The 21612-nt window shown below is 47.7% G+C and overlaps 11 protein-coding genes across 11 annotated transcripts; 4 read left to right on the top strand and 7 right to left on the bottom strand.

The window, feature by feature from the left end:
• Window positions 1-1166: 1166 nt before the first annotated feature.
• LY89DRAFT_734772 (uncharacterized protein) lies at window positions 1167-1921 on the top strand (the record flags this gene model as incomplete). Its single annotated transcript, XM_018219943.1, has 2 exons — window positions 1167-1387; window positions 1441-1921. The coding sequence occupies 2 exons, from the start codon at window positions 1167-1169 to the stop codon at window positions 1919-1921; spliced, it is 702 nt and encodes a 233-aa protein (XP_018069969.1).
• Window positions 1922-2095: 174 nt separating this feature from the next.
• On the bottom strand, window positions 2096-2954 carry LY89DRAFT_89504 (uncharacterized protein). The gene has a single exon (XM_018223498.1). The coding sequence runs from the start codon at window positions 2669-2671 to the stop codon at window positions 2207-2209; it is 465 nt and encodes a 154-aa protein (XP_018069968.1). The 5' UTR covers window positions 2672-2954; the 3' UTR covers window positions 2096-2206.
• A 388-nt stretch (window positions 2955-3342) lies between these two features.
• On the bottom strand, window positions 3343-4251 carry LY89DRAFT_587394 (uncharacterized protein; the record flags this gene model as incomplete). The annotated part of the gene is made up of 2 exons (XM_018209428.1): window positions 3343-4182; window positions 4231-4251. 2 exons carry the CDS (start codon window positions 4249-4251, stop codon window positions 3343-3345), a joined length of 861 nt encoding a protein of 286 aa, XP_018069967.1.
• A 668-nt stretch (window positions 4252-4919) lies between these two features.
• On the bottom strand, window positions 4920-6445 carry LY89DRAFT_685572 (putative NADP-dependent alcohol dehydrogenase C 2). The gene is made up of 3 exons (XM_018215111.1): window positions 6090-6445; window positions 5789-6039; window positions 4920-5618 (listed from the first exon to the last, which is right to left on the bottom strand). Exons 1-3 carry the CDS (start codon window positions 6270-6272, stop codon window positions 5063-5065), a joined length of 990 nt encoding a protein of 329 aa, XP_018069966.1. The 5' UTR covers window positions 6273-6445; the 3' UTR covers window positions 4920-5062.
• Window positions 6446-6905: 460 nt separating this feature from the next.
• On the bottom strand, window positions 6906-8347 carry LY89DRAFT_618051 (uncharacterized protein). Its single transcript, XM_018210826.1, has 2 exons — window positions 8122-8347; window positions 6906-8066 (listed from the first exon to the last, which is right to left on the bottom strand). The coding sequence occupies exons 1-2, from the start codon at window positions 8319-8321 to the stop codon at window positions 7241-7243; spliced, it is 1026 nt and encodes a 341-aa protein (XP_018069965.1). The 5' UTR covers window positions 8322-8347; the 3' UTR covers window positions 6906-7240.
• An 880-nt stretch (window positions 8348-9227) lies between these two features.
• Window positions 9228-10052, bottom strand: LY89DRAFT_89349 (uncharacterized protein). The gene is made up of 4 exons (XM_018223496.1): window positions 9904-10052; window positions 9765-9775; window positions 9674-9707; window positions 9228-9576 (listed from the first exon to the last, which is right to left on the bottom strand). Exons 1-4 carry the CDS (start codon window positions 9996-9998, stop codon window positions 9429-9431), a joined length of 288 nt encoding a protein of 95 aa, XP_018069964.1. The 5' UTR covers window positions 9999-10052; the 3' UTR covers window positions 9228-9428.
• Window positions 10053-10170: 118 nt separating this feature from the next.
• Window positions 10171-12242, top strand: LY89DRAFT_618049 (uncharacterized protein). Its single transcript, XM_018210825.1, has 3 exons — window positions 10171-10265; window positions 10318-10737; window positions 10791-12242. Exons 1-3 carry the CDS (start codon window positions 10222-10224, stop codon window positions 11965-11967), a joined length of 1641 nt encoding a protein of 546 aa, XP_018069963.1. The 5' UTR covers window positions 10171-10221; the 3' UTR covers window positions 11968-12242.
• A 119-nt stretch (window positions 12243-12361) lies between these two features.
• LY89DRAFT_749542 (uncharacterized protein) lies at window positions 12362-14629 on the bottom strand (the record flags this gene model as incomplete). Its single annotated transcript, XM_018221176.1, has 3 exons — window positions 12362-12935; window positions 12996-13017; window positions 13251-14629. 3 exons carry the CDS (start codon window positions 14627-14629, stop codon window positions 12492-12494), a joined length of 1845 nt encoding a protein of 614 aa, XP_018069962.1. The 3' UTR covers window positions 12362-12491.
• Window positions 14630-15084: 455 nt separating this feature from the next.
• LY89DRAFT_719338 (uncharacterized protein) lies at window positions 15085-16560 on the bottom strand (the record flags this gene model as incomplete). Its single annotated transcript, XM_018218487.1, has 2 exons — window positions 15380-16560; window positions 15085-15122 (listed from the first exon to the last, which is right to left on the bottom strand). Exons 1-2 carry the CDS (start codon window positions 16383-16385, stop codon window positions 15085-15087), a joined length of 1044 nt encoding a protein of 347 aa, XP_018069961.1. The 5' UTR covers window positions 16386-16560.
• A 2334-nt stretch (window positions 16561-18894) lies between these two features.
• On the top strand, window positions 18895-20457 carry LY89DRAFT_89314 (RmlC-like cupin). Its single transcript, XM_018223494.1, has 3 exons — window positions 18895-19461; window positions 19508-19676; window positions 19726-20457. The coding sequence occupies exons 1-3, from the start codon at window positions 19225-19227 to the stop codon at window positions 20241-20243; spliced, it is 924 nt and encodes a 307-aa protein (XP_018069960.1). The 5' UTR covers window positions 18895-19224; the 3' UTR covers window positions 20244-20457.
• Window positions 20208-21148, top strand: LY89DRAFT_89320 (Bicupin, oxalate decarboxylase/oxidase). The gene has a single exon (XM_018223495.1). It carries the CDS (start codon window positions 20328-20330, stop codon window positions 21033-21035), a length of 708 nt encoding a protein of 235 aa, XP_018069959.1. The 5' UTR covers window positions 20208-20327; the 3' UTR covers window positions 21036-21148.
• The last annotated feature ends 464 nt before the right edge of the window (window positions 21149-21612 follow it).

Raw genomic sequence — 21612 nt, 5'->3', positions numbered from 1 at the left:
AAGATGTGAGTTCAAGATTGGTGTTGGATTGATGAATAAACTGTTGGATTGTGGAGTTGATTGATCTGATCTTGGTTGTCGTTAGGGTACGCCTCAGTATTCAACGACTCATAGACTCCTACAATTCAAGACTGTCAAACAAGTTGAACTTCTCCAGGTCGAGGAAGAGGAAGGACTCTAAAGGCTTTCGTTCATTCGCGTGGCGTTCTAGGGCGGCTGGGGCTTATGCGGGGCGCATCGGAGAGATACACGGCAGAGAGGGTGCGTATTTCTGGTCATGATGTAGCCGCCATACCAGACCTGGAGTTTGATCTCTCGAGCGAACTTGAGCCTACCAGTTGTTCCTTCTAGCAGAGTATCCTAGCTACTTGCAATCGACAATGCAATGCTTGCCCCTTCCCGCTTCGACGGATGCCTTTGACTGTCTATAAAGGCAAAAGTGCAGCAAACAGCGATGCTACGCTTCTCTTTCTTTCTGATCTAGTTCTTACCAGCATACCCGGCCCGGCCTGGGTATTGTTCTCGCCTGTCAGCAGAACTAAAGACCCCATTTCATGACTTGTTCTGTCCTATAATGATCCGTGTTGCGCCTTCTCTCGCGCTTGTTCTGCGGCGTGTTGGTAAGATCTTACGGGTACGTGTAGTCCCTGCAGGTCGAGAGAAAACCAGACCAGTACCCGGAAGAAGGCGCTGTAAACCAAGCGCTGAATGTATTATTGGGACCGGCAAGCCGGAGACTACAAAGCATCTCGGATTATTCAAGTGGCCATTCGATCATATTCCGAATTGTGAGCCCACCTTCAGCCTTGCACAGTTTACTCCCCAGCATATCCTTTCGGTTCTGCTGGCTGACGGCGTACAGCTTACTGGAACTAGTCTAGTCCGCTGGCTTGGGTCCTTCACGATAGCTTTCTCACGTAACCGCTTGACAAAGTCGATTGAAAATGGAAGGTAGATAAGTCGGAGATTGTCTTTTCATGGGCGAGTGCCCGAATGCTGACACTTTTCGCTTGGACTGTTCATACGAGAAAACCAACACAGCTTGAGACCTTGTCGCTTAAATAAGGTGGTATAAAGGTCTCCAGGTTTCCCCTCCGAGCTTTCGTAGCAGGCCCGCTATTCTACTCACTCAACTACCAAGTTGGATCTCGTTCTTCCCACATGAAATGGCCGTTCCTATAGGTTTCAGACTGGAAAAAGCCTCGCCTGAGGACATGAAAGATGTCTTTGCGTTAATGATGGATGCATACGTTGACGACGAGGTCTGGCAAACGACGGTGAAGGATTGTGACCAGAAAGAGATCTTACCCTGGACTCTCAAGACTTTCACGCCAAGGTGGACGATGCCAGATATCGAGACCTATAAGATAATTGAAGAGAAGTCGGGGTATGTTAGATCATGTAGACCATATCTCAAACATGACTCTAACGGGCAGACAGTAGGCTAGCCGCCTGGGCATCTTTTCAAACACCATGGAAGTATGTCTCAGCGATGACTCCGGAGTTGAAGACTATAGCGCAGTCCAAAGAAGTTCCTCCAGCGCTACCAGGAACCAATATGGAAGCGTTCCAAAGCTTATTTGAGATGCTTAATGGCGCCTACAAGTATGGCTACAACCCAGAAGAAGACTATCACCGAAAGGGCACTACTGTCCATCCCGACTTTCAAAAGAAGGGTCTAGGCACAGCTCTTACCGTGTTTTGGAATGATATCGCGGATAAAACTACGGGCGACAAGACTTGGTGTCCTTGCCGGCCAACTTCGATCAAGATGTTCAGAGATCATGGATTTCAAGATGTGGGCGAGATCGACTCCCAATTGGAACGCTGGGGAGGATCCAGAGCAAATAGCATTACCTACATCACGGTCCGACATGGACCAGGCTCTGAAGCCGAAGCCAGTGGAACAGCAGTAGCTTGAGACGTCGGGCTGCGATACGGGACTTGTTGAAGTTGATCAAACATATTGGAAGCTGCATGGGGATGGAACTGAATATGATGATACCTTTACAATCAGAAGATAGACATTGACCAACGTGTGAAAATATCTCACCTCAGGGAGGGTGATGACAAAGTTCCATTTATTGAAATATCGAAACTTCGAAAAATCCTCAGCTCCTTGATGGAGTAGTAATCTGATCATAACTCACAATCGATCCCAGAGGCCAGCACCCTATCAAACACTTGATTCATGCACCGAGCAGTCTTACGTCTCCCAGTTGTACTTCCTTTTAGTCTGCCTCCCCCAGTCATGCCTTCTTGACTCTCCACGTTCTTGAACAAGTGAGTCCTTTAGATGTCCCGTAGCCCCTGTTTCAATCTCATCCTCCTTGTTTTCTCTTGAGCTTTGTTCCGACTGAGGCTGTGGCAACAAGAAACATAACCTCGCGATATCCGTGAAAGCACCCTCATCAATTTCCAGCGCGCGTCTGATGGCTTGCCACTCGAATGGAGCCGTCCTAGCACCTTGCAATTTGAGGATAATCTTCACGGTCGGAGCTTCGAAGAGACCTTCACCGAGTATGTCTCTAGCCATGTCTTCTGCTTCTCTTTGATCTCTTGTGGAGGCTTCGTAGCGAGGGGCTTGATTCGGTGCGTACTGTGGGCAATCCCAGACCGGATCGAATCTTGAGTGGAATTGACGAGTAGATCTTCTGAGAGTGGATGACATCTTGGTAGTTGGAGGCTCATATGAAACGATAGTCTTTGTGGTTCAAGGTGAGGGTTAGATGAAGACACTTGCAACGACAGATGTAAACATTTGTGTTGTTGTAGGTAGTGATAGTGGCGAACGCGTTTGTTCAGACCTAGAGATGGGCTTCGTGTTCTGCAGCTCTGAGTGAATTTAGAAAACGCATTCCAGGTTCTAAAACACGATGCTGAGTTGAAGTAGTGTAAATTGTCTAGACAATCCATAAGACAAGGCTGAGTATTGAAGAACTCTGCCATTCACTACATGAGACCACAAAGGGAACTTTTTTTGAGTTCTCTTAGAAAGAAGAAACGCCATCGAATGTCCCAATGGGAAACACTAGTGTCCTTCCATGCTTGAGAGATTCATTCATTGTCCGACTACTGCGAGGATACTTAGGGGACATTAAATGTAACGTTGAGACGCCCATCCAACTTCGATTCGAACTCAAGAGATGCTTGGTTGGTCTACTAATATCGACAATGGACTAAGTCTTCAACAAATGAGGGTCAGTAAGTGGATACTGGAGACTTCTCCTTACTAGATGCTAACTTAATTGTGCGGTAATCAAGAGTGCCCTGGTCGAACATAACTTGCCTCTTGAAGGACATGAGAGCTGAAGAGTTTGTATCATCATAATCTAACATATCTTACACACCGCGGAGAACCGTGTTATCCCTCTCATCGATGGGCTTATACCTCTCTTCAAGAGCTTCTTCCAAACTCGGTAAAGCTTTTGGCTGTTCGTATCGTTCGTGCAATGCCTTTTCTACCGCCGAAGAATGGCTAAGCGCAGAAGCCTGTCCTTTTGATTCGAGCTTCTCCGTAGCAAGGCCAACAGCAGCTTGTGCTTTGCCAACAGCATCCTTGCCCATTTCAATACCTTTCCCAACGGCGTCCCTCAAAGCTCCACGAGCAGCATCAACAGTACCGCCACTGTACTTGGCAGCATCTTGTGCCCCGGATTTTATGTCTGCTGCTACTCTGCTAGCTTTTGCGCTCACAGCATCGTGTGCTTCGGCAGCTTTCACCCCTACTTGATTCCCTTTCTCCTTTGCCTGAGCACCAACAACATTAGCGGTTTGAGAGGCCGCAGCTTTGCTCCTGTCGACTGCTTCTTGGATCTTAGGACCGGCTTTCTTCTCTGCATCCTCGATGCCTTCTCGTGACTTTTGTAATCCGCTGCCGAGTATCCTAGAGACAGTTCCTTCCATACCCTCTCTCACCTCACTCCAGTCTGTCCTCTGCACCCATCGTATCGCATTTTCGATTTCTGCATTCCATCGATCCTTTGCGGCCTCGACAATCGTACTTCTTTCTTCTCGCGCGAGTTCTGCGCGAGTCTGTGGAGGTGGGAGAGGCGCTGGTTCGAGGAGACCTTGGAGCACACGGCTTTGAGCCCGTAACTCGAATGCCTGGGCCCTCCTGTTGCGTTCGTGTGCGAGAACTGTCAGATACGCAAGGCCTAATGTCAACGTCACACCGCCGGTCTGTCCTAGTCAGCAGTGAAGATACAACTCAAATTTGTTTCAACTCACGAATCCGCTAGTGAACCCCATCACACTTATTGCAGCTCGGATGTACTGTGTCAACAGCTCTGAAGGCTATCCTGGGTCCGTCTGCCTTCAAGATGGGATCGAAGGATTTCGATTGATGCTGCAGGAGCTTCGGAGCTCAAGTGGTGAGCGTAGCCAGGTCGCGTGGTGTGATGGTCGTCGTCAAGTCTCCAAAATTTCGACTTGCGGAGGACATGCCGCCTCGTGCCGAGCTCGACCACAACAAGGAACAATTTTCTGTGTGCAGTGTCTGGAATAACGCACACATTCAAGAACTCATATATTCGACGAGAGGGACATGATACAGTCCATAGTTTTCTGCTGGTGTTCATACGGCCTGATTTTGATATGGTCCTTGGTTTTAGCTTGGCTAGTAAACTATACTCTGGGTATATCAGTGCAGATATTGCTGTCCTGGTGTGAATTCACGTAACATCGTCTGGAAATATTATGTCTGTCACATTGTTTCTTCTGAGCACAAATTTGATGTGCTCTCTGGCGCAGGAGAGAAATGTACATCTGTAGTAACAAAACTCCAAAGCCTCGTGCTAAACATGTAGGTATGGTCCTATGATATGAAGTTTATGATTTGTGTGTTGCTCATTCTGCTTAGAAGCTTTAAATTATGTATTTGCTGATTCGCTTTAGTACTAGCGATTCTTATGTTTCATCCACGTTGAGCAACAATGATTTAATGATTAGTTGCATGTGTAGTCTATAAACTCCTTTATACCAATCCTCCAAGAATAACCCCAATCTGCGCCTACGCAATGCTTATCCTTATTATACATTGCCTCGTCACAACTCCACCTGTTCAAACGACAAGCACGCCTCTGTATCTCATCTTTCCCTCATCCAAAGTCTTCATACTCTCCTCAATCCCCTCAACCGTCATTGGAAACTTCTGAATAATAGGTCTGATCTGATGATGAGCTGCAAACTCAAACATCTCTCTATGCACCTGTCGGGCTGCGACCAACGAACCCTGGATCTTCAGTTCTCCAGCAATGATTGGCATATATGGGATCTTGAAATCGTCTGGTGATACGGTAAGAGGGTAAAGAGTTCCTCCGGGTGCCATGATGGGGAGGAAGAGCTTCCAGTCAGGCTGAAAAGAAGTGGTGATGAGTAAGTGATCGATGGGACCAGATACTTGAAGTTCCTTGGCGCCTTTCGTAGCGACAAACTCGTCTGCTCCCAACTTCATGGCTTCGTCTTTCTTGCTGTCGGTTCCAGAGAAAACTACGACTTGACAACCCATCTTATGAGCGAATTGAATAGCAAGATGTCCCAATCCACCAAAACCGATTATACCAACGCGATGTGTAGATCTGGCACTGAAGGAATGAAGGACATTGAAAACAGTAGCTCTGCCCAATGAATTAGCATTGTAAAAAGCTGGCAAGTAGTGAGATAAGCTGAAAAGCTCCGAGCTGTCCCAAGCTTTTGCAGGATTGTCTCTTTTAAGCTTCCAAGACAGCTGGCGGCTCCGAGGTTCGTATATAAAAAAGAATGCAATATAATAGAGGAAAGAACTTACCCTCCACAATTCAAGGGAGCTGCGTATTCGCGAGGAATCGAATCCGGGATCTTGAAGATGAAATCTGCTTTCCAAATTGCGTAGTGTGCGAAGGATCCTTGGTCATGGTCGGCGTAACCGTACATCTTTCGCTCGGGGCAGAGAGTCTCGTGGCCAGTGAGACATTGTTTGCAGTGTCCACAAGCGTCATGTTGGTAACCCCATCCTACTGAATCGCCTTTTCGATAGGTCGTCACTGAGGAGCCAATTTCCTAATTGGCTGTTAGAATACCATATAAATCTTACGCAGCAATATGCTTGCCTCTATAACACCAGCACCTTCATGTCCCAAACCCATATCTTCGTGCTTGTAATGCTCATCTGTGCCGCATAGACCAGAGTGAGTGACCTTGATGAGAACCTCATTCGCCTTGAGTTCCTTCGTAGTCTTGGATTCGACAATCTTGCCCTCTTTGGAGCCTTTGAAGACAGTGAACTCGACCATGGCGCTTGAGTTCTATGTTAATACACCTGTGAGGGATTGAGATAAGGGATGTGCGTGGGAGTCTGAGAGTGAGAAAGAGATGTGAAGGTAGAAGTGGAGTGGAGCAGATTGAAATTGGGACGTGACTAGAGAAAGACCAACTCTTATATAGACAGAGCAAACTCACTCATTCCGTTACGTACCATCAGGTAAACCAAATCATCGTCACCCTTACCGCTTGGAATTGATAAGCAATTGATCGAAACCTGGTGTCAAGAAGTCTCCAGAAAAATTCCATGACACTTGTCTAGTATTATTTTTCGCAGTTTAGGATTGATGGCAGCAATCCCATGCACTTGCAGCCTGGTTCCCAGCACCTCGACGTCCATTGGCCGTGAGGGAACCGGAGCAGCATGACAAAACCGGCAGTCTTTCGGGATTAGAACTTCCTGTCCAATCCGCGAGCGTGCCAGCTGCATGGATCCTAAAGGGAAAAAAGATTTTTGACAGGAGGCGAGCGAAACGAGCGAAGCGAGATCGACAGTGACGTCTCTCATCCGAAACCCACGATAAAGAGCTGGCTTATCACCGACACTGCTTGAAGACCGACACCGAAAAGTTCTTCCACATTCAATGAGGATCAATTGTTGACCTGCAATGCACCGTACGGACAGAAACTTCCTGTACACGGATTATCAATCACAGCAACCAGAAGAAATCCAAATTGTCGCTCGAGAACATTGGCGCGATTAAATGCCCTTGACGCAGCAGGACAACTATTGAACAGCATGATAGCATCTGATCGACTCAGATTCAGCACCACAGCCTTTTTGGCACCAGACGTCCGCCAACCCTTGCTCTCATATATGCCGAGGCGGCGGAACCTCGACATAGAGCTTCAAATCTTCAACTCTTCTGCAGTAGTGCAGCTTTGATGGAACCGCCTCATCTTTGCATGACTCGTGTGCATTTTTCGAGGCAAACCCTGGCTATGGTCCACCCAACATCAACACGACTCTCTTGCCCATCTCTCCTCCCAAGTATACAATGTTCTCGCTCGCATCATCTTCCTCGACGAGAGTAGCAGCTTCATAGGCCTTCATAACCATATCTTCATCAACATTAAGGCCTTCTTCCACCAACAAATTAATGACCCCTCGTATCCTCGCAATTTCTCTCCTGGTTTCCGGTGATATCTCGTCATTCTGGCTCGAGTAGACCGTACTGCTGATACTCTCTTCTATCCTCGTAATAGCCGTGTCGCCTTCTTCAACTTCAATATGTGTGCTGATCCAAATATACCCATTGACTCCGAGAATGACATCGACCTTCCCTCCACCCCGTATCGTATCAATAGTCCATACTTGTCTTCTCGACCTAACCACACCTCCTCTTCCGCCAGTTCCGCTCACACTCATGAAGACTCCATTCCTTAACTTGCCATACTTCAGACTGCGGGTATGCAAAGTAGCGCTTCCATCCTGATGTAGAGATTGCACTTCGGCCACCAACAAATCTCCTTCTGAGAAGAAAGTTCTGATTTGTAGTTCATCCGTCTCTGTTCTCTTTCGTAGAATACCACCAGGTAGATTGATAGCTGAGAGAGGCAGGCCAGCCAAGTGCGGAGCTCCAACATCCACTCGCCACCGTTTGGGTTGGACTTCGATGATACGTCCTACGACCAGATCACCAATCTCGGGTGTGTATCGTGCGCGAAGTGGTCGAACAGAGAGAAGTTTGTTGGTCTTCTGGACTGTGCCTGCTACTGTCGCAATGATCTCCGTGCTTGCAGGGGCAATATATGTACCATGGCCTCTGAAACAATGTTAGTAGACTGCTTGCCGGATACAATAGGACCAATGTGATATACCTCATCCATTGAGGATCATCGGTGACTGTCTCTCCAGGAGTGACGAGGTCTTTCGCAGAGCTGCGTCGAGCACGCTTCGCAGGTCGCATGCTGGAATCACCCTCCAAATCAACTCCGCCATCTTCATGGTCTTCATCATCTGACACATCCGTGGTGTGATACGGGACAGCCGGAGCTGGAGCAAGAATAGTTATGGTCATTATTGCTGGATTTTATGAAATGTGTGTAAATCAGACGAGGCTGAGGCAAACAAAAAATATCCCCTCGGCCAAAGGTGTTCCGCTTCCGCTTGGCGAGGCTACAGTACAACCAAATGTCCTTATAGAAAGCAAGATATTAATTACCGTATCACAACTTTCAATCACTCGCCAACCAATTGGAGGGTTGGTTCCATTCTGCCTGCATTGGAATGTCTGCAACTAAACTTTCATACAATATCCAATTATCTACCAGAGGAAAGATTTTGGGAAATTATTGGACGTGATATCCAATATAATTCTGCTCTTGTTAGCTGAGCAGCAGACTCCCGATCCGAAGTACAGAGTCACGCATCTGTAAAGTCAAAAGCTTATGTACTGGCGTAATAGAGCAACATCTCAAACAGAATTATGGATCATGTATCTTTGATTTCCACTTTTCATCTCGAATAGGTACGGGCTCCGCTACTGCCACAATGTTGCTTCAAATAATCTACCCTTCTTGCATGTGGCCTGTCTCGCAGAATAATGGACGAGCCACATCCTTCACCAAGGATAGAAGCTCATTCGAGATCTTAAGTCGGTTCTTGATCCTTGCTTCTAATGTATAACTCCCTCTCGTCCTACCACCAATCACAGTCCAGAAGTGGTAGTATGCCCTCATCCATGCAAACATCTTGCTGCATTCAAGTCCAATTACGTGGAACATTCCAGTCGTTCGTGTGCTCTTGAGCTTGACGCGGTACCAATACTTCTCGGAGTCTATCCGGTCGTTCTTGGATACGTGGTCGCGTGTACCTAGGCAAGAGGATAGGTCACGGGAAGTACGAGGTCATTGGTTCGATCGAATAGGCTGTGCTGATGAACATGGGGTTTAGGCTCGTTTACAGTGACGGTAGTGTCGCCAAGAAGTCGTTGAAAAAAAGTAAATCTGAGTTGAGAGGAAGTTGTATGTGTAAGGACATCTGTGTTGTCAACAAATGTGGTGTAAAAATTCGTCCACCAGGTGCAACGAACTGGTTATGAGAACCACTTTCCATTTCGGCCGAATTGCCAGATCCAGAAATGGCCTGTACAGCTGATTTGACGGACAGCTTAATTGAAGCTGTCTTAGTTGACAAGTCTGTACAGTCCCATCAAACCAAGGGTTAAAGCTATTCCAGTGACTCCCGATCGTCGAGCTCTCAGCCCAAAGGCACTTTTGCTGGCAAGAATTTTAGATTCCTGCATTTTGAGTTGTGAATGCCCGGTGTAGTAACTGGAAAACAGATTTAGCATAGCACAATACTGGCCAACAATTAGGCACCCAAGCTATCATACGAAAGAAAAGTATTTGAGTATAGAAGTCATATTACCTGTACGCACCGAGCCCCATAAAGGCAGCAGCTCCTGAAAACAACGTTAGTGATCTCCTGAGCTTGCTTTGAGGGTAGGGTCAGAATATACCAGTGACCCTGCTATTAATATATCAGCATGCGTTCTACAAAGATATCAAGGAGGCATCGGGCTGTCCCGAACAAGCGTCCCGTGATTTCTTCCCAGGTTTCCTGGTGGTACTTGAAACTAAGGGTGGTTCTCGACGTACCATGGGGTGCAATCATCCACTTTGTCTTGTGCAAGAACATCATGTAAACGTTCTGGACGCTGGAGCTCCCCGATAGAAGGTAGTCCCGAGCCCATGATGAAATCAAAATGGAATTTGCGCGCGTTAATGAGGAGGAGTTTGCCTTAATACGTGAAGCGGTTACGTTCAAAAAGAAAGATTTGAAGCTTGAGAGACTTCAAGTCGGCGAAGCGGCCGCGTCTTCTGCACCCCACAATCGCGACATAGCACTTGTTCATACCGTTCACACGAGAAACTTTGCAGACTCTCCAATGTCTCGATAATAACTTGAAGATCACGATGAACGGAGCTATTGAGGCCGTGTACATCTATGATGAACACAAGTATGCATCTCTTGTTCAGCCGCCACCTTGACTCAGCTAATTCTTGTCACAGTCGCCCAATACTCACCCACGCATACACGTCAAGACCACTCACTGCTACTCAACTTCTCCCAATTTACCTAGGTCATCCGAGTCCGCGACCCAATCTGATATATCTGCCAAATACCTCTCCGCCGACCTTAGTCTTCAGTCTGATTCACTCCAACCTACTCTTCCTCCTAACCTCATCCTCCGAAATTGAACCTTTACTAGCCCTCGAGTTTCTACACCGAGTAATAGATGTTTTGGAAGAGTTCGTGGGTGCACCTCTGATCTCTCACAAGGTAGAGAGCAGTTATGATGTCGTTGCACAACTTCTGAATGAGATGTGTGATGGAGGTGCTGTTAGTACCACCGAGCCAAACGCTCTAAGGGATTTGGTAGAAGTTGAGGGCTGGATTGGCAAACTTCTTGGGGGCATAAATATACCGGGGTATGTACTCCTCTTACTTGACGTGTTGTGCATCAGTGACAATCAAAATTCAGAAAGCCGGGGTTCTCGTCAACATCTTCTAATTCCAACATGTCTGCAATATCTTCCACGGGGACACTAGCTGCAAATACTCCAGCATTGCCTTGGCGTAGAGCAAATGTACGACACACATCCAACGAGCTATATGTGGATCTAGTCGAGACTCTCTCCGTGACACTTGCGCCGTCTGGACGGCCATTGGCCGCTTTCGCCAATGGCACCATTGCCTTCACCTCTAAAATCTCTGGGGTCCCAGATCTTCTATTGCATCTATCCACACCCTCGGGAAGACAGAATATCAACAGCGTCATGGAGCTTCCAATATTTCATCCATGTGTCAGGTTAGCAAGGTGGCGGGAGAATCCAGGAGAATTGAGCTTTGTGCCCCCTGATGGAAGATTTGTTCTGGCAGGATATGGTGTTGACTTACTGCCGTTTCAGAATGGCAAAGTTGGATCGACTAATGCATCAAATCTGAAATTACCTGTCAGCCTCGAAGTCAAGACCAGCCTTGGTCCCACGGGATCGGACTTCGAAGTCAGGTTGTTCATTACTAAAGTCTCTGGACAAGGCAATTCTTCCTTATCTGGCTCATCGCAGGGTATTGGGCGACCAGGAGGACGTGGTGGATTCGGCGCAGGAATTGGCAGTCATCCGGGGACTTCATCGACTCCCGCATTGGAAGATCTGGTAGTAACCATACCCTTGCCAGCAGATGTTAGGAATCTCTCTGAAATTAGAGCAAGTAGAGGTGATACCACTTATAACCCTGGAGAGAAAGTATTGGAATGGCACATCTCGGCGAAAGAGGCTACAGCCGGAGGAGCCACTTTACGCTGTACCATTGTTGGACCTCTCTCGGATGACGATGACTTTGAAGGAAACGGCTTCAAGCTTGAAGGAAATTATGATTACCAGGAGGAAGCGTACCAGAGTGCTCCGGTCAAAGACACGAGTCCGGAGAAAACCGAGGAGCAGAAAGATGCTCGGAAAGTTGCTCAGAACAAAATTCTGATGCCGACTTCTACATCTGTCAGCTTTTCAGTCAAGGGCTGGCTGGCCTCTGGTATCAAGGTTGAGAGTTTAGTTATCGACACTAGAAAGAGCCGTGGACTAGGTGAGGGTGTGAAGCCATACAAGGGTGTCAAGTACTTGACCGTGAGTAGGCGAGGCGTCGAGATAAGGTGTTGAGTATTTGCATAGCATAGCATAGGCGTCAGGCGTTGGACTTCGGATTGATCGTCCGAAGTACCAATATACTATAGGAAGGACCGATTTCTTACGATTTCACGTTTCTAAATGCCACTCGTTACCGAAAAAGTCGAATCATGAAGAAGCAGGCAATGGCTCAGCGACACCTCCTTCCCTTCTCTATGCTGCTTCCCTAAGCATAATCAACCCCATGAAGAACTGCTCTTTGCTAGCTCTACAGACTCGGTTTGTATTGATGGGGCTCATCTACGAACCTTACTCAATTTGCTTAGGCTATTGAATCGCTGTAGTCTATTCAATCATGTTCTATAAACTACCCAGTGAGTCGCTCGTGTTACATTCTCTCAAATAGAGGAAGACATTGCGGACTGTGCTCCAATTTAGACCAGCACGTCAGTCAAACGGGACAACAGCTACTTTCAAATGGCACTTCTTAATATACCATAATTCTTGCCAAATCCTTTGTACTTGGGATTCCCCTTATCACGTTGGCTTGGGAACTTTCATTTTCGTTCCTTTCTGGGCTCCATCCCTTCTAACATTGTTCGGGCCATATCACCTAGCTTCCGCTTAAATATGGTTTTTGGTTGCGACTCCTGTTCTTGACGCTTCTGCTTGTCACGCTTTTTCTTCTCTGCTGCAGCCCTTTTCTCCTTTTCAGCTTGACGGGCTTTTTCTCTTGCCCGCTGCTCCCGGAGACGTTTTGCTTCGTCATCTTTTTTCTTCTTGGCATCCCTAACCCTTCGGGCTTGTCTTACATCTTCAGCTCTTTTCTTCGCAGCTTCCGCGCGTTCTCGCTCTCTCTTCTTTTGCTCTTTGAGACGCTTCTCGTTGTCATCTCTTTTCAGCTCAGCTTTCTTGTTTCGTTCTTGACGTCTCCTTTCCCTGTCCTCGGCAGCCTTTCTCGGTGCGCCTTCCTTCAATCCATCTCTCGCTTTCCGTGGTTCCTTTATTCGTTCTTCAGCTTTGTTTACTTGGGCCTAGGAGAAATTGCATAGTCAGCATACCTTCACGTATTTTGTTCCAGAACTTCAGACGTCCGTTCACAGTAGTGAATTACTGCTAGTGTACGGAACAGGACAAGAAAGATGAGTTTGCTGCTCTGGAGAGGTCATCTCCTTGCTCAGAAATTTTAGTCACTGCGCTTTTTTCAAGCAAGCACTCCTGAGAATTGAATCGCCCAGCAATCGTGTGACAGTATGCTTGCACCTGGAATGAACTTAATCTTTGATCAATAAGCAAGAGGAAGCAAGTGTACTTACTCGAGGAGATAAATTACCGCATTGGTCTTCTTGGCAGGTTCTTTAGCGAGAGGCTTTTGGATAGCAACTTCTTGTTCATCCTGTTGGACAGCGGTCTCCTGCTCGGTGTCTGTTCTTGTGGCTTGCTGATGTGTTTGAGCTTCCACCAGTTTCCGCTCCCTGGATTGTTCACTCTTCCGGGGCTTTAGAGACTTTTCGGCTAGTTCACACTCTTCAGATAGAATCATGCCTTCGAGATAAGTGCGGTCCATGTTACCCAGTCCCCTGTGCAGCTCCGTGCGACCTAGAATATTATCAATGAAGTCTCCCTGCTGGGCTCTCACATTTTCCTCGCTTAGTTGGGAGACAACTGGCCGTGACCGTCTTGCGGCAGAGTTCGATGCCCTGCTACGGTTTGCTACCCTCTCTGCTGAATATCTTGGAGAGGCGGCTCTACCTGGTGTCTCCTTGCTTCGAGTTGGTACTGGCTGCCCTCTTCCATCGGAAGCTGCTTGCCTGGCTGCCATCCTCTCCTCCTCGCGTCGGAACCTATCAGACGTATCTCTCTGAGCTGACTCTCGTGCCTCCTTTCCATCCTTCCGCCGTTGACGCAAATGCTCCTCGGAGTTTTCACGTACCTTTTTATCTCGTGCATATGCATCTCGCTTGTCCTTGATTGCCTCCATTTCTCGCTTCCATTGCCTCCCTGCATTCTGAGAGTCTTCCGAGCGATGTCCAGCCTGACGACTTTCCCACAATACTCGTTCTAGCCTCCGTTCTTGATCTCTAAATCTTCTCTCAATGTGTGCCCTCTCGAACTCCTGTTCTTTGAGGCGAGCCCGCCTTCTTGAGTCAGCGCTTGCTGCGTTGCTTCCGGGTCGCTCTTTGTGTAGCTTCCGAGAATCACGCCTGGAAGCATCACCGTCCGAATTTCGTGCCGAATACTTGTCACTCCTTTTACTGGATGAGCTTCCCATCTTATCTTCGTCCGAATGAGGGCCGGGACTCCCACTCGACAGAGGAGATGAATCTCGGGATTGAACTTCTCTGTCCGAGTGATTGCTGTGTGTGTCTTGGCTAATCCTCTTCCTGTCAGCACGAGTGATTTTGTGCGGCGCTAGATCTACAACGGTGCTGTGTTCTAGGTGGGGGTTCCTGTCGTGTCTTTGCTTAGACCGATCCTGTGTCTCTTCTCTATAGCCCTCGGTGCTTTTATCTTCCCGAGCTGGCACTTGTCGTGGACTCTTATCGGTATCGATATTGGTATCGCTTTCGGAGAAAGCTGCTCTGGACTGTTGCTTACGGTTCTTGAAGCTGTTCAGGAACCGCTCTAGATCTTCGACGATCCTGTCGTTGGTTCTGGCAATGTCCTGGCTAAACATCTGCTCGATGCTTAGCATATTGATGCATTGCCTTTTTTGTGGCTCAAAGCAGTGTCAACACCCTGCAATAAATATGGCAAGTGGACAGGTTTGATTTTGAGCTGAGATTATAAGATGTCGTCGCGACTGGGCTATGAATTTGTGAATAATCCTGTGACAATGAAACATCCTACTATCGACTGTAAGATCACCAGGCGTTATCGAATATTGACTCTAACAGATAATATACACACCTTCCTCTTCGGATGCGAATTTATGAATCATTCTGGGGCGAATCCTACCTGTGGTAGAAGTCATTATGAAACACGTGATAGGTCTCGCTACCCCTTTCCCCTCAAGCGCGATACGTCTAAAGCACCAACTGTATGTCGTACTTGAAACAAACTTGGCAGCATTTGCTCTCATTGAACGAGGCTTTCCAGGAGTGAAAGTAACTCGTGACTTGAAAACAAAAGCTTCGATGTTCGCCATGGTCATTTCACCAGCGAGGGTACAGACCAACTCGATGACACTTGAAAAGGCTAGGTATCAATACTGTTAACATTGCATACAAAAGATAGACACCTGAGGGTTATCATCTGCACAATGAAGACTAAAAGAGTAGAGATAGTCTCTAATTGCAAGTCACGGTCCAGACTTCAAGACATCTTGCAAATTTCAATTCTCGATCTAAACCGTCTAAGGCTCATAAAAGCACCTGTCGCCATTCACACTGCGATCTTACTGTGCCTTCCGACAGCCGTGTTCAACGCTTGCGCGCAGACTTACCAAGGGTGGTTTTTGAAACCATTCCCTCAATGAAGGTTCTGTTCATATCCCCAAGTCGGCGCCTGGTAGCAATGGAGGACTGGTCATCTTGCGAGGAATGAGTCGACACTGACTTCTCGGGCGAAGGACGTGCCGGTGGTGTGGCAGGAGGAGGCGAACGCATTTTCGGTTCCTCTTTCTTCTTCTCGCCTTTCGATATTTTGTTTGGAGTCTTCTCTGGTCGTTTTGACTCCGCTGGCGCGGAGACTGTACGTTTGGGTTCTGGCACTGGTCTTCGAGCTGGTGAGTTGCGACGTTTCTTGTCAGGTCTTCCTGCTGGTTCTCGAATCTCCCGTGGTGGAGATCTCAACAAATCTCTCGGATTCAAGATCGGCTCGCTTCGTCTTCCATAAGCAGGTGGTGGCATGAAGGGAGGCAGTTGTCCCCTGCCCCTACCTGCTCGAGCGAGTTGCTCTTGTTGAGCATATTGAAGTAACGCACGATCGATCTGCCCGCGATCGCGTATTCCGTAACCGAGTAATGGACGCCAGGAATTATCTATTGGCAGGGGAGGTTGGCCGTATGGTGTATTTGGACCACGGCGGCGGTCGCGACGGTCCCGGTCACGACCGAGGCCATATGGGATTGGCCGTTCATTAGGCATCGGGTTAAGAGCATCTCTGTCCTGGTTTGGGAAGGGGAAGGGCGGTGGACCATATCCACCATATTGACCAAGTCCGCCGTATGCCCGACCACCGTATCGCTGTCCCACGCCGGGCATCGGCGGGGAATAGCGTCTCTCTCTTTTCATGGACCGCAAATAGCCTTCATAGTTGCCATCGTCACTTGGATCGTCCGATTCTTTATGAACCCGGGAACCTTTCTTGTCCTTCTCCCTTAACTTTCGCCAGAAACTTGCCAACGCACCCTTCTCTCCTCCTAGAGCTCGAAGACCTGCGTCGAGAGCATTGTGAATGGGATCTCGCATTGTATCTTCCTTGTCGGTGTCTGGTATCTTGATAAGCATTTGATATTTCTGCCGTCTTTGTGAACTGCTGGTAGTTCGAACGTTACCGAATGGAATAATAGGTTTAAATGTTTGCTAAAAGAACACAGCTCGTTCATGAGACGTGAATGGATCAAATGACCACATTGGTAGTCATTACGACTGCTTAAATGGCCTGTGCAAGTAAGAGTTTCCGAGTCATAAGCCAACAATCAGGGTGGTGGATAGGACAAAGCATGAGATGGTAACTGACAAGAAGACCAATTCAATTGTTGAGGATATTATTGACGAAAAAATACGGTTACACCTCAATTACTGCTTGTCTAGATGTGATGAGATTGATAATAATTCCCACCAGCTAAAGTGTGACACCGATTCGAATGGTGAATGATCTGCAAGACATCCGCACTTATTCACGAGGAACCTGAAAACATCCAATCCATGTAAATGTTCCTGACTAACTCGCGAGGATTGGGGCTTGCAGATGAGAGGGTATTAGAGCTGTTCAGGATACTTCCTGGTGGTCCCGTGAATGTTCCATCGCGTGTCTAATGATTGCTCTGACGTCTCGCCTGACATAGTTTGAACCATGTTATCTGACAAATGTCTGATACGGTGTAACAAGTAAGGTAATCTCAACTCATGTGCCTAAGGCATGGCTCTGTATCCGAACATCTTCCTGTGTGAGGAGTCATGGTTGCAGAGTGCAGTCTGTACCTACTAGCACACCTGTAAGAAATATTCAAGCCTCCAATCAAGTCCCAGTACCATCATACGCATAAGATGATGATGTCGCATAGACAAATAAAAGATGCCGAGTCATAGCGAGATATGTCCGTGGACACTAAATTATATCACACGCTAGGATAGTTGCTCTGCCTAGATTGACAATGCATATCTCTCATGAGGACGCGGCTTTTGACATCAAAATAAGCCTCACCCAAGCGCCGCTAAGAATTGAAGCTTCTGATGCGCAATGCAAGACAGAGAGTCAGCAGCCGCCCTCGCCGAGTAAGCAGTAAGCTGCTGCTTGTTTGAGGTAACTTCTCACGAAAATGGGCAATTCATTTCCCGCGTAGAAGAGAGTCAACATCCGCAGTACGGGATGGTAAGAGACAATCAAGTTTTTGCACTTGCAATGCAGTCCATGTAATGCCTGCCACCCGACGCGTAAGCTAAGCTGCGGACACATCAAGATTAATGTCCCCTAATTCGGATTTTGGCACGAATGTGGAATTGGGAACTGTGAACACTGCGATATGAACATGGATAGTCGAACGGAAGTAGGTAGAGAGAAATGCAGCGACGGAGCTCAGTACAATAAAAAAGGGACGGCGGACACTTCAGCGCAGCACAGCGGGGCCGAGTCTTGGCATGGGGTCGGTACTTGGAAGCGACGGCAGTGACACGACAACAGTAACAGTCAAGCACGCACTGTACTTTATTATCTCGTCCATCTCGTCGTCCTCTCATCTCCTCTCATCCCACTTGTCGTTACCTAGTATTCATGTCCTTTGATCAGATAGTAAATAATACGCCCACAAACTGCGAGTCCGTCCCTTTTGAAAGATTGCCCTGATCCACTATTGAATGCAGCAGCGCAGGGGCATCTCAAGCGCTCCCGAGCAAGCGGGGAAGACATCAATACAATTTACTCTGCACTGCACTGCAGTAGTCTGCATATGTACATACTCCTAGGGCCAGGCCAGGTAGGTCTGCTTCGCCTGTGGAGTAGCACCTAGCACCTAGCACCTAGTACTTACTCGTTAGTACCAGCAGCTTCAGCACCGTCGCCGCGCTTTGATGTCGTCTTCTTGGTCCCAGGAACAAGCCACTACAGTCTACAGTCTACAGTCCCGCACCGGAGTCCACCACCATCACCTACTACTCGCTGCCACACCATTTTACAGCATGCCACCCACCGAGTTATTTTTGCGTGCATGGCAGACAAGCACAATTGGTGCTTCTATTCCGAGGTTTCAATGGCGTGTGTGTACCTACTTACTTTCGAAGGGACTGTATCGTGCTCGCCATGAGATCCCCGGGATATCGATGGAGCTACTGGACACCACAGCGCCAAAAAGGTGCTTTGGTGCCCTGGTGCACTGCGCTGCTGAAAATCGTCATCACTCCCGGGGAGGAAGCTAGTCTCCGTCTTTCAACGGCTGCGCGGCAGACCACCCTGTTCGGACTGAACCTCGTGTGCGGCACTTCTTCTGGAATCCGAAGGTGGTGACGCTTGGAAGAAATGACACTACTCTCGAGAATGAGAAATAGGTAACTAATTTTACTGTATGGCATTCGCGGTATAAGTGCTTACAAATACCAGTAACTTATTTCCGAACCTGAAAGTTCTTGTTCCAATGTTGATACAATATCGATGTACACGGATGCTGCTTCCGTGAGGGGACCTCCTGCCTTCCATCCGATTTGATATCCCCCTCCATCCTTGCTGGCCGAAGCTTTCCTAGATCTCCAGCCATGGCGAACGGGACCTGGCAAGGTCCGCTTGCTGCACTGCACAGCGTATCCAGTTCGGTTGTCTAACTTTCTCCGTGTCCCAGGATCTCGGGGCCAATAAGATACCTTCAAAAGCTTGTCTTGAAGATCTGATGCAGTAGCACCCCAGTGGCAAACTAGTCCAGAACCCAGGTGCTTGCTTGTGCTGTCTGTCAGTAAGTCTGACCTGCCTATTCTGCATCGGTGGTTAGACCTCCCACTACTCTTCATACCGAGTAAAGCGAGTTATTACAGAGCTTTCGGCCTCAGCCATAAGCTTGACGCAATACATGTTTATTTTAAATGTCCGCGGATTGCGTGGACTTTCTTTGCCTTTCATATATTAACCACATGTCACTCGATGTCATTCTTCTTCCACTTGCCCCCTTATCATCCTTTACCAGGCAATATGCAGCAAGTTGTACGCATGATCGGCTCTTTGGTAGCTGCCGGCCTGTTTCCAGCCGTCATGGCAGCACCAGCTCCTCAGATGAATTATGGAGAAAATACTGGGGCCGTGGGTGGCGTTGATCCCCCTTCTCCTACCGTGACTACAACATCTGGATCTCTCTATGGGCCATCAGATCTACTCGGAGAGGTAAGGACATACGGGAAAATATCCAACACAGCTAATACTCTCTCAGATTGCTAAGCCATCACCCATCTCTGGCGGTGATTCAGCTTTTGTTTCGGATGCACCTCTTGTCAATGGACAAGAAGCAGATTCCGACCTTGGACTGTATCTAGATTTTAACAGCGTTGAGAACCCCCAGCCTCTCAGGGGCACGGGTGGCCAAACCGACCCAGGTCCAAGTACGTCCTAACCCGACGTCTGCGAAATACCAAACTAAATAGTAAACAGGGACTTATGAGTATGAGAAGTTGAACCCAGATATCTTTGCTCCCCCTGGAACAGACTCAGGTGATGTCCCACAGGCTCAGTGGCCACTGGGCCTCAGCCATAATCGATTTGGTACTGGGAAGCAGTCGGGCTGGGCGAGACAACAGAACACCGATCAATTGCCAGCGGCAACAGAGATGGCGGGCGTAGATATGCGCCTCGCTCCCCATGCTTATCGAGAACTTCATTGGCACTCGGCAAACGAGTGGTCCTTGATGCTCAAAGGCAGTGTGAGGCTCTCTGCTGTAAATGAAAACGGCGAGACATTCATAGACGACATTAGCGCTGGTGATGTGTGGTTCTTTCCTGCTGGGGTGCCGCATAGCATAGTAAGATATACTCTTGTTTCATATTCACCCGGGGAGTTGAGTGTCCAAAAATCTTCCCAGGAGCCGCCAATCAAAGAATACCTTGTCGATCTCTTTAGAAGAGCTGGCGTCAGATCTCTCTGTCAAGAATCTATACTAAAAAAATTCTAGCAAGCTTTAGATGAAGGATGCGAGTTCCTGCTTGTCTTTGACCAAGGTGATTTCTCTGAGGATGGCACCTCGCTCATCTCCGAAATGTTCCTTCGAAATCCGAAAGAAGTGCTTTCCAAGGATTTACAAACACCAGTATCAGCGTTCGATAACCTTCCGACTGATCAGCTCTACATTTTCACTGGTACACCTGCGCCAGCTAATATTTCGGAGCAAAATATCACGGGACCAGCGGGCATCTTACCTTACGATCAGTCTTATACATACCACTTTTCTCAACAAGAACCTTACGTTGTCCCTGGTGGATCTGTCAAGATCATTGACACAACTACGTTCCCTATTGCGAGTAACTTCGCTGCAGCACTAGTGACTGTGCAACCTGGTGCGATGCGGGAGCTACACTGGCATCTCAACTCAGACGAATGGAACTACTTCCTCCAAGGGTCGGCTCGAATCACCGTCTTCGCTGCTCCTGAGTCGTCCCGCACTTTTGATTTCACGGCTGGTGATGTTGGATACATTCCCGCAATCAACTCCCATTTTATCGAGAATACAGGGACAGAAGATGTCATCTTCCTTGAAGTTCTGCAGCAGCCGAAGTTCACGGACATCAGTGTAGCCCAATGGTTGGCACTGACACCCAGACAGATAATCAAGGATACATTACATTTGCCTGATGAGACCTTAGACAATTTGCCGCAATCAAAATCATACATCAAAACCGGGAATAAAAACATGACGGCTTTGGCTGCAAATCCAAATGGAACCGCAGCGTATGAGCCTGCGAACTAGGTCGAGGCATATTAGGAATTGTTGCTGGAGAGGATGCCTTGCATTAGACATTAACTAATACGTTTCTCTGCATCGTAGAGAATAGTAGTTTTAGAATAGAAAAGTTCAACGAGGTTACCCGTCATAAGGCGAAAAAGAGCCTTGAAAAAAAGCTCATTGTACACTGAAGCTGCCTATCCACAACAGAGACAAGAGTGCCATCGATATATACCTCAATATCCAGAAAAACATAAGACATCTAGAGCCCCAAAAACCATGTGCAATGATTACACCAGCGTCACAGGGAAATGGACTTTACAGTGTGCGGAAAAGTTTAAACATTGAAACCCAAAAGAGAGGTGCCTATGATAGGTGCAATAAGGCAATGGGAAGTGAAGTACTTCTGCCTCAGGCCTCAAACGACATGATTGGTCAAACTTGACCCTCCACTCTTCCCTTTTTTGCTTCTTTCCTTAATCACCACGTTAATCTTCAACCCATAATCCCACACATACTTTCCTGGCCATCAATGCTCAAGACTCATATTTTTCATTCCTTGCCTAGACAATTCCTGCAACCCAAGGTCTTTACAAGGTGT

This window comes from Mollisia scopiformis, assembly GCF_001500285.1.
Source record: "Mollisia scopiformis unplaced genomic scaffold LY89scaffold_14, whole genome shotgun sequence".
In the NCBI taxonomy this organism is placed as follows: Eukaryota; Fungi; Ascomycota; class Leotiomycetes; order Helotiales; family Mollisiaceae; genus Mollisia; species Mollisia scopiformis.
Note: the sequence above shows the minus strand (reverse complement) of the source record. Positions and strands in the feature narration are given on the sequence as shown.

Excerpts from the sequence above, each read along its gene's own strand:
- LY89DRAFT_89504 (XM_018223498.1), bottom strand. The coding sequence starts at position 2,671 with ATGTCATCCACTCTCAGAAGATCTACTCGTCAATTCCACTCAAGATTC.
- LY89DRAFT_685572 (XM_018215111.1), bottom strand. The coding sequence starts at position 6,272 with ATGGTCGAGTTCACTGTCTTCAAAGGCTCCAAAGAGGGCAAGATTGTC. Across the intron at positions 6,040-6,089 it reads AAGGTGCTGGTGTTATAGAG|GAAATTGGCTCCTCAGTGAC; the intron begins GCAAGCATATTG and ends ACAGCCAATTAG. Across the intron at positions 5,619-5,788 it reads GCTCCCTTGAATTGTGGAGG|AGCTACTGTTTTCAATGTCC; the intron begins GTAAGTTCTTTC and ends TTCATTGGGCAG.
- LY89DRAFT_618051 (XM_018210826.1), bottom strand. The coding sequence starts at position 8,321 with ATGACCATAACTATTCTTGCTCCAGCTCCGGCTGTCCCGTATCACACC. Across the intron at positions 8,067-8,121 it reads GATGATCCTCAATGGATGAG|AGGCCATGGTACATATATTG; the intron begins GTATATCACATT and ends ACATTGTTTCAG.
- LY89DRAFT_89349 (XM_018223496.1), bottom strand. The coding sequence starts at position 9,998 with ATGGGCTCGGGACTACCTTCTATCGGGGAGCTCCAGCGTCCAGAACGT. Across the intron at positions 9,577-9,673 it reads ATGGGGCTCGGTGCGTACAG|TTACTACACCGGGCATTCAC; the intron begins GTAATATGACTT and ends TCTGTTTTCCAG.
- LY89DRAFT_618049 (XM_018210825.1), top strand. The coding sequence starts at position 10,222 with ATGAACGGAGCTATTGAGGCCGTGTACATCTATGATGAACACAA. Across the intron at positions 10,266-10,317 it reads TACATCTATGATGAACACAA|TCGCCCAATACTCACCCACG; the intron begins GTATGCATCTCT and ends TTCTTGTCACAG. Across the intron at positions 10,738-10,790 it reads GGGGGCATAAATATACCGGG|AAAGCCGGGGTTCTCGTCAA; the intron begins GTATGTACTCCT and ends ATCAAAATTCAG.
- LY89DRAFT_89314 (XM_018223494.1), top strand. The coding sequence starts at position 19,225 with ATGTCATTCTTCTTCCACTTGCCCCCTTATCATCCTTTACCAGGCAAT. Across the intron at positions 19,462-19,507 it reads CATCAGATCTACTCGGAGAG|ATTGCTAAGCCATCACCCAT; the intron begins GTAAGGACATAC and ends ATACTCTCTCAG. Across the intron at positions 19,677-19,725 it reads CCAAACCGACCCAGGTCCAA|GGACTTATGAGTATGAGAAG; the intron begins GTACGTCCTAAC and ends AATAGTAAACAG.
- LY89DRAFT_89320 (XM_018223495.1), top strand. The coding sequence starts at position 20,328 with ATGTTCCTTCGAAATCCGAAAGAAGTGCTTTCCAAGGATTTACAAACA.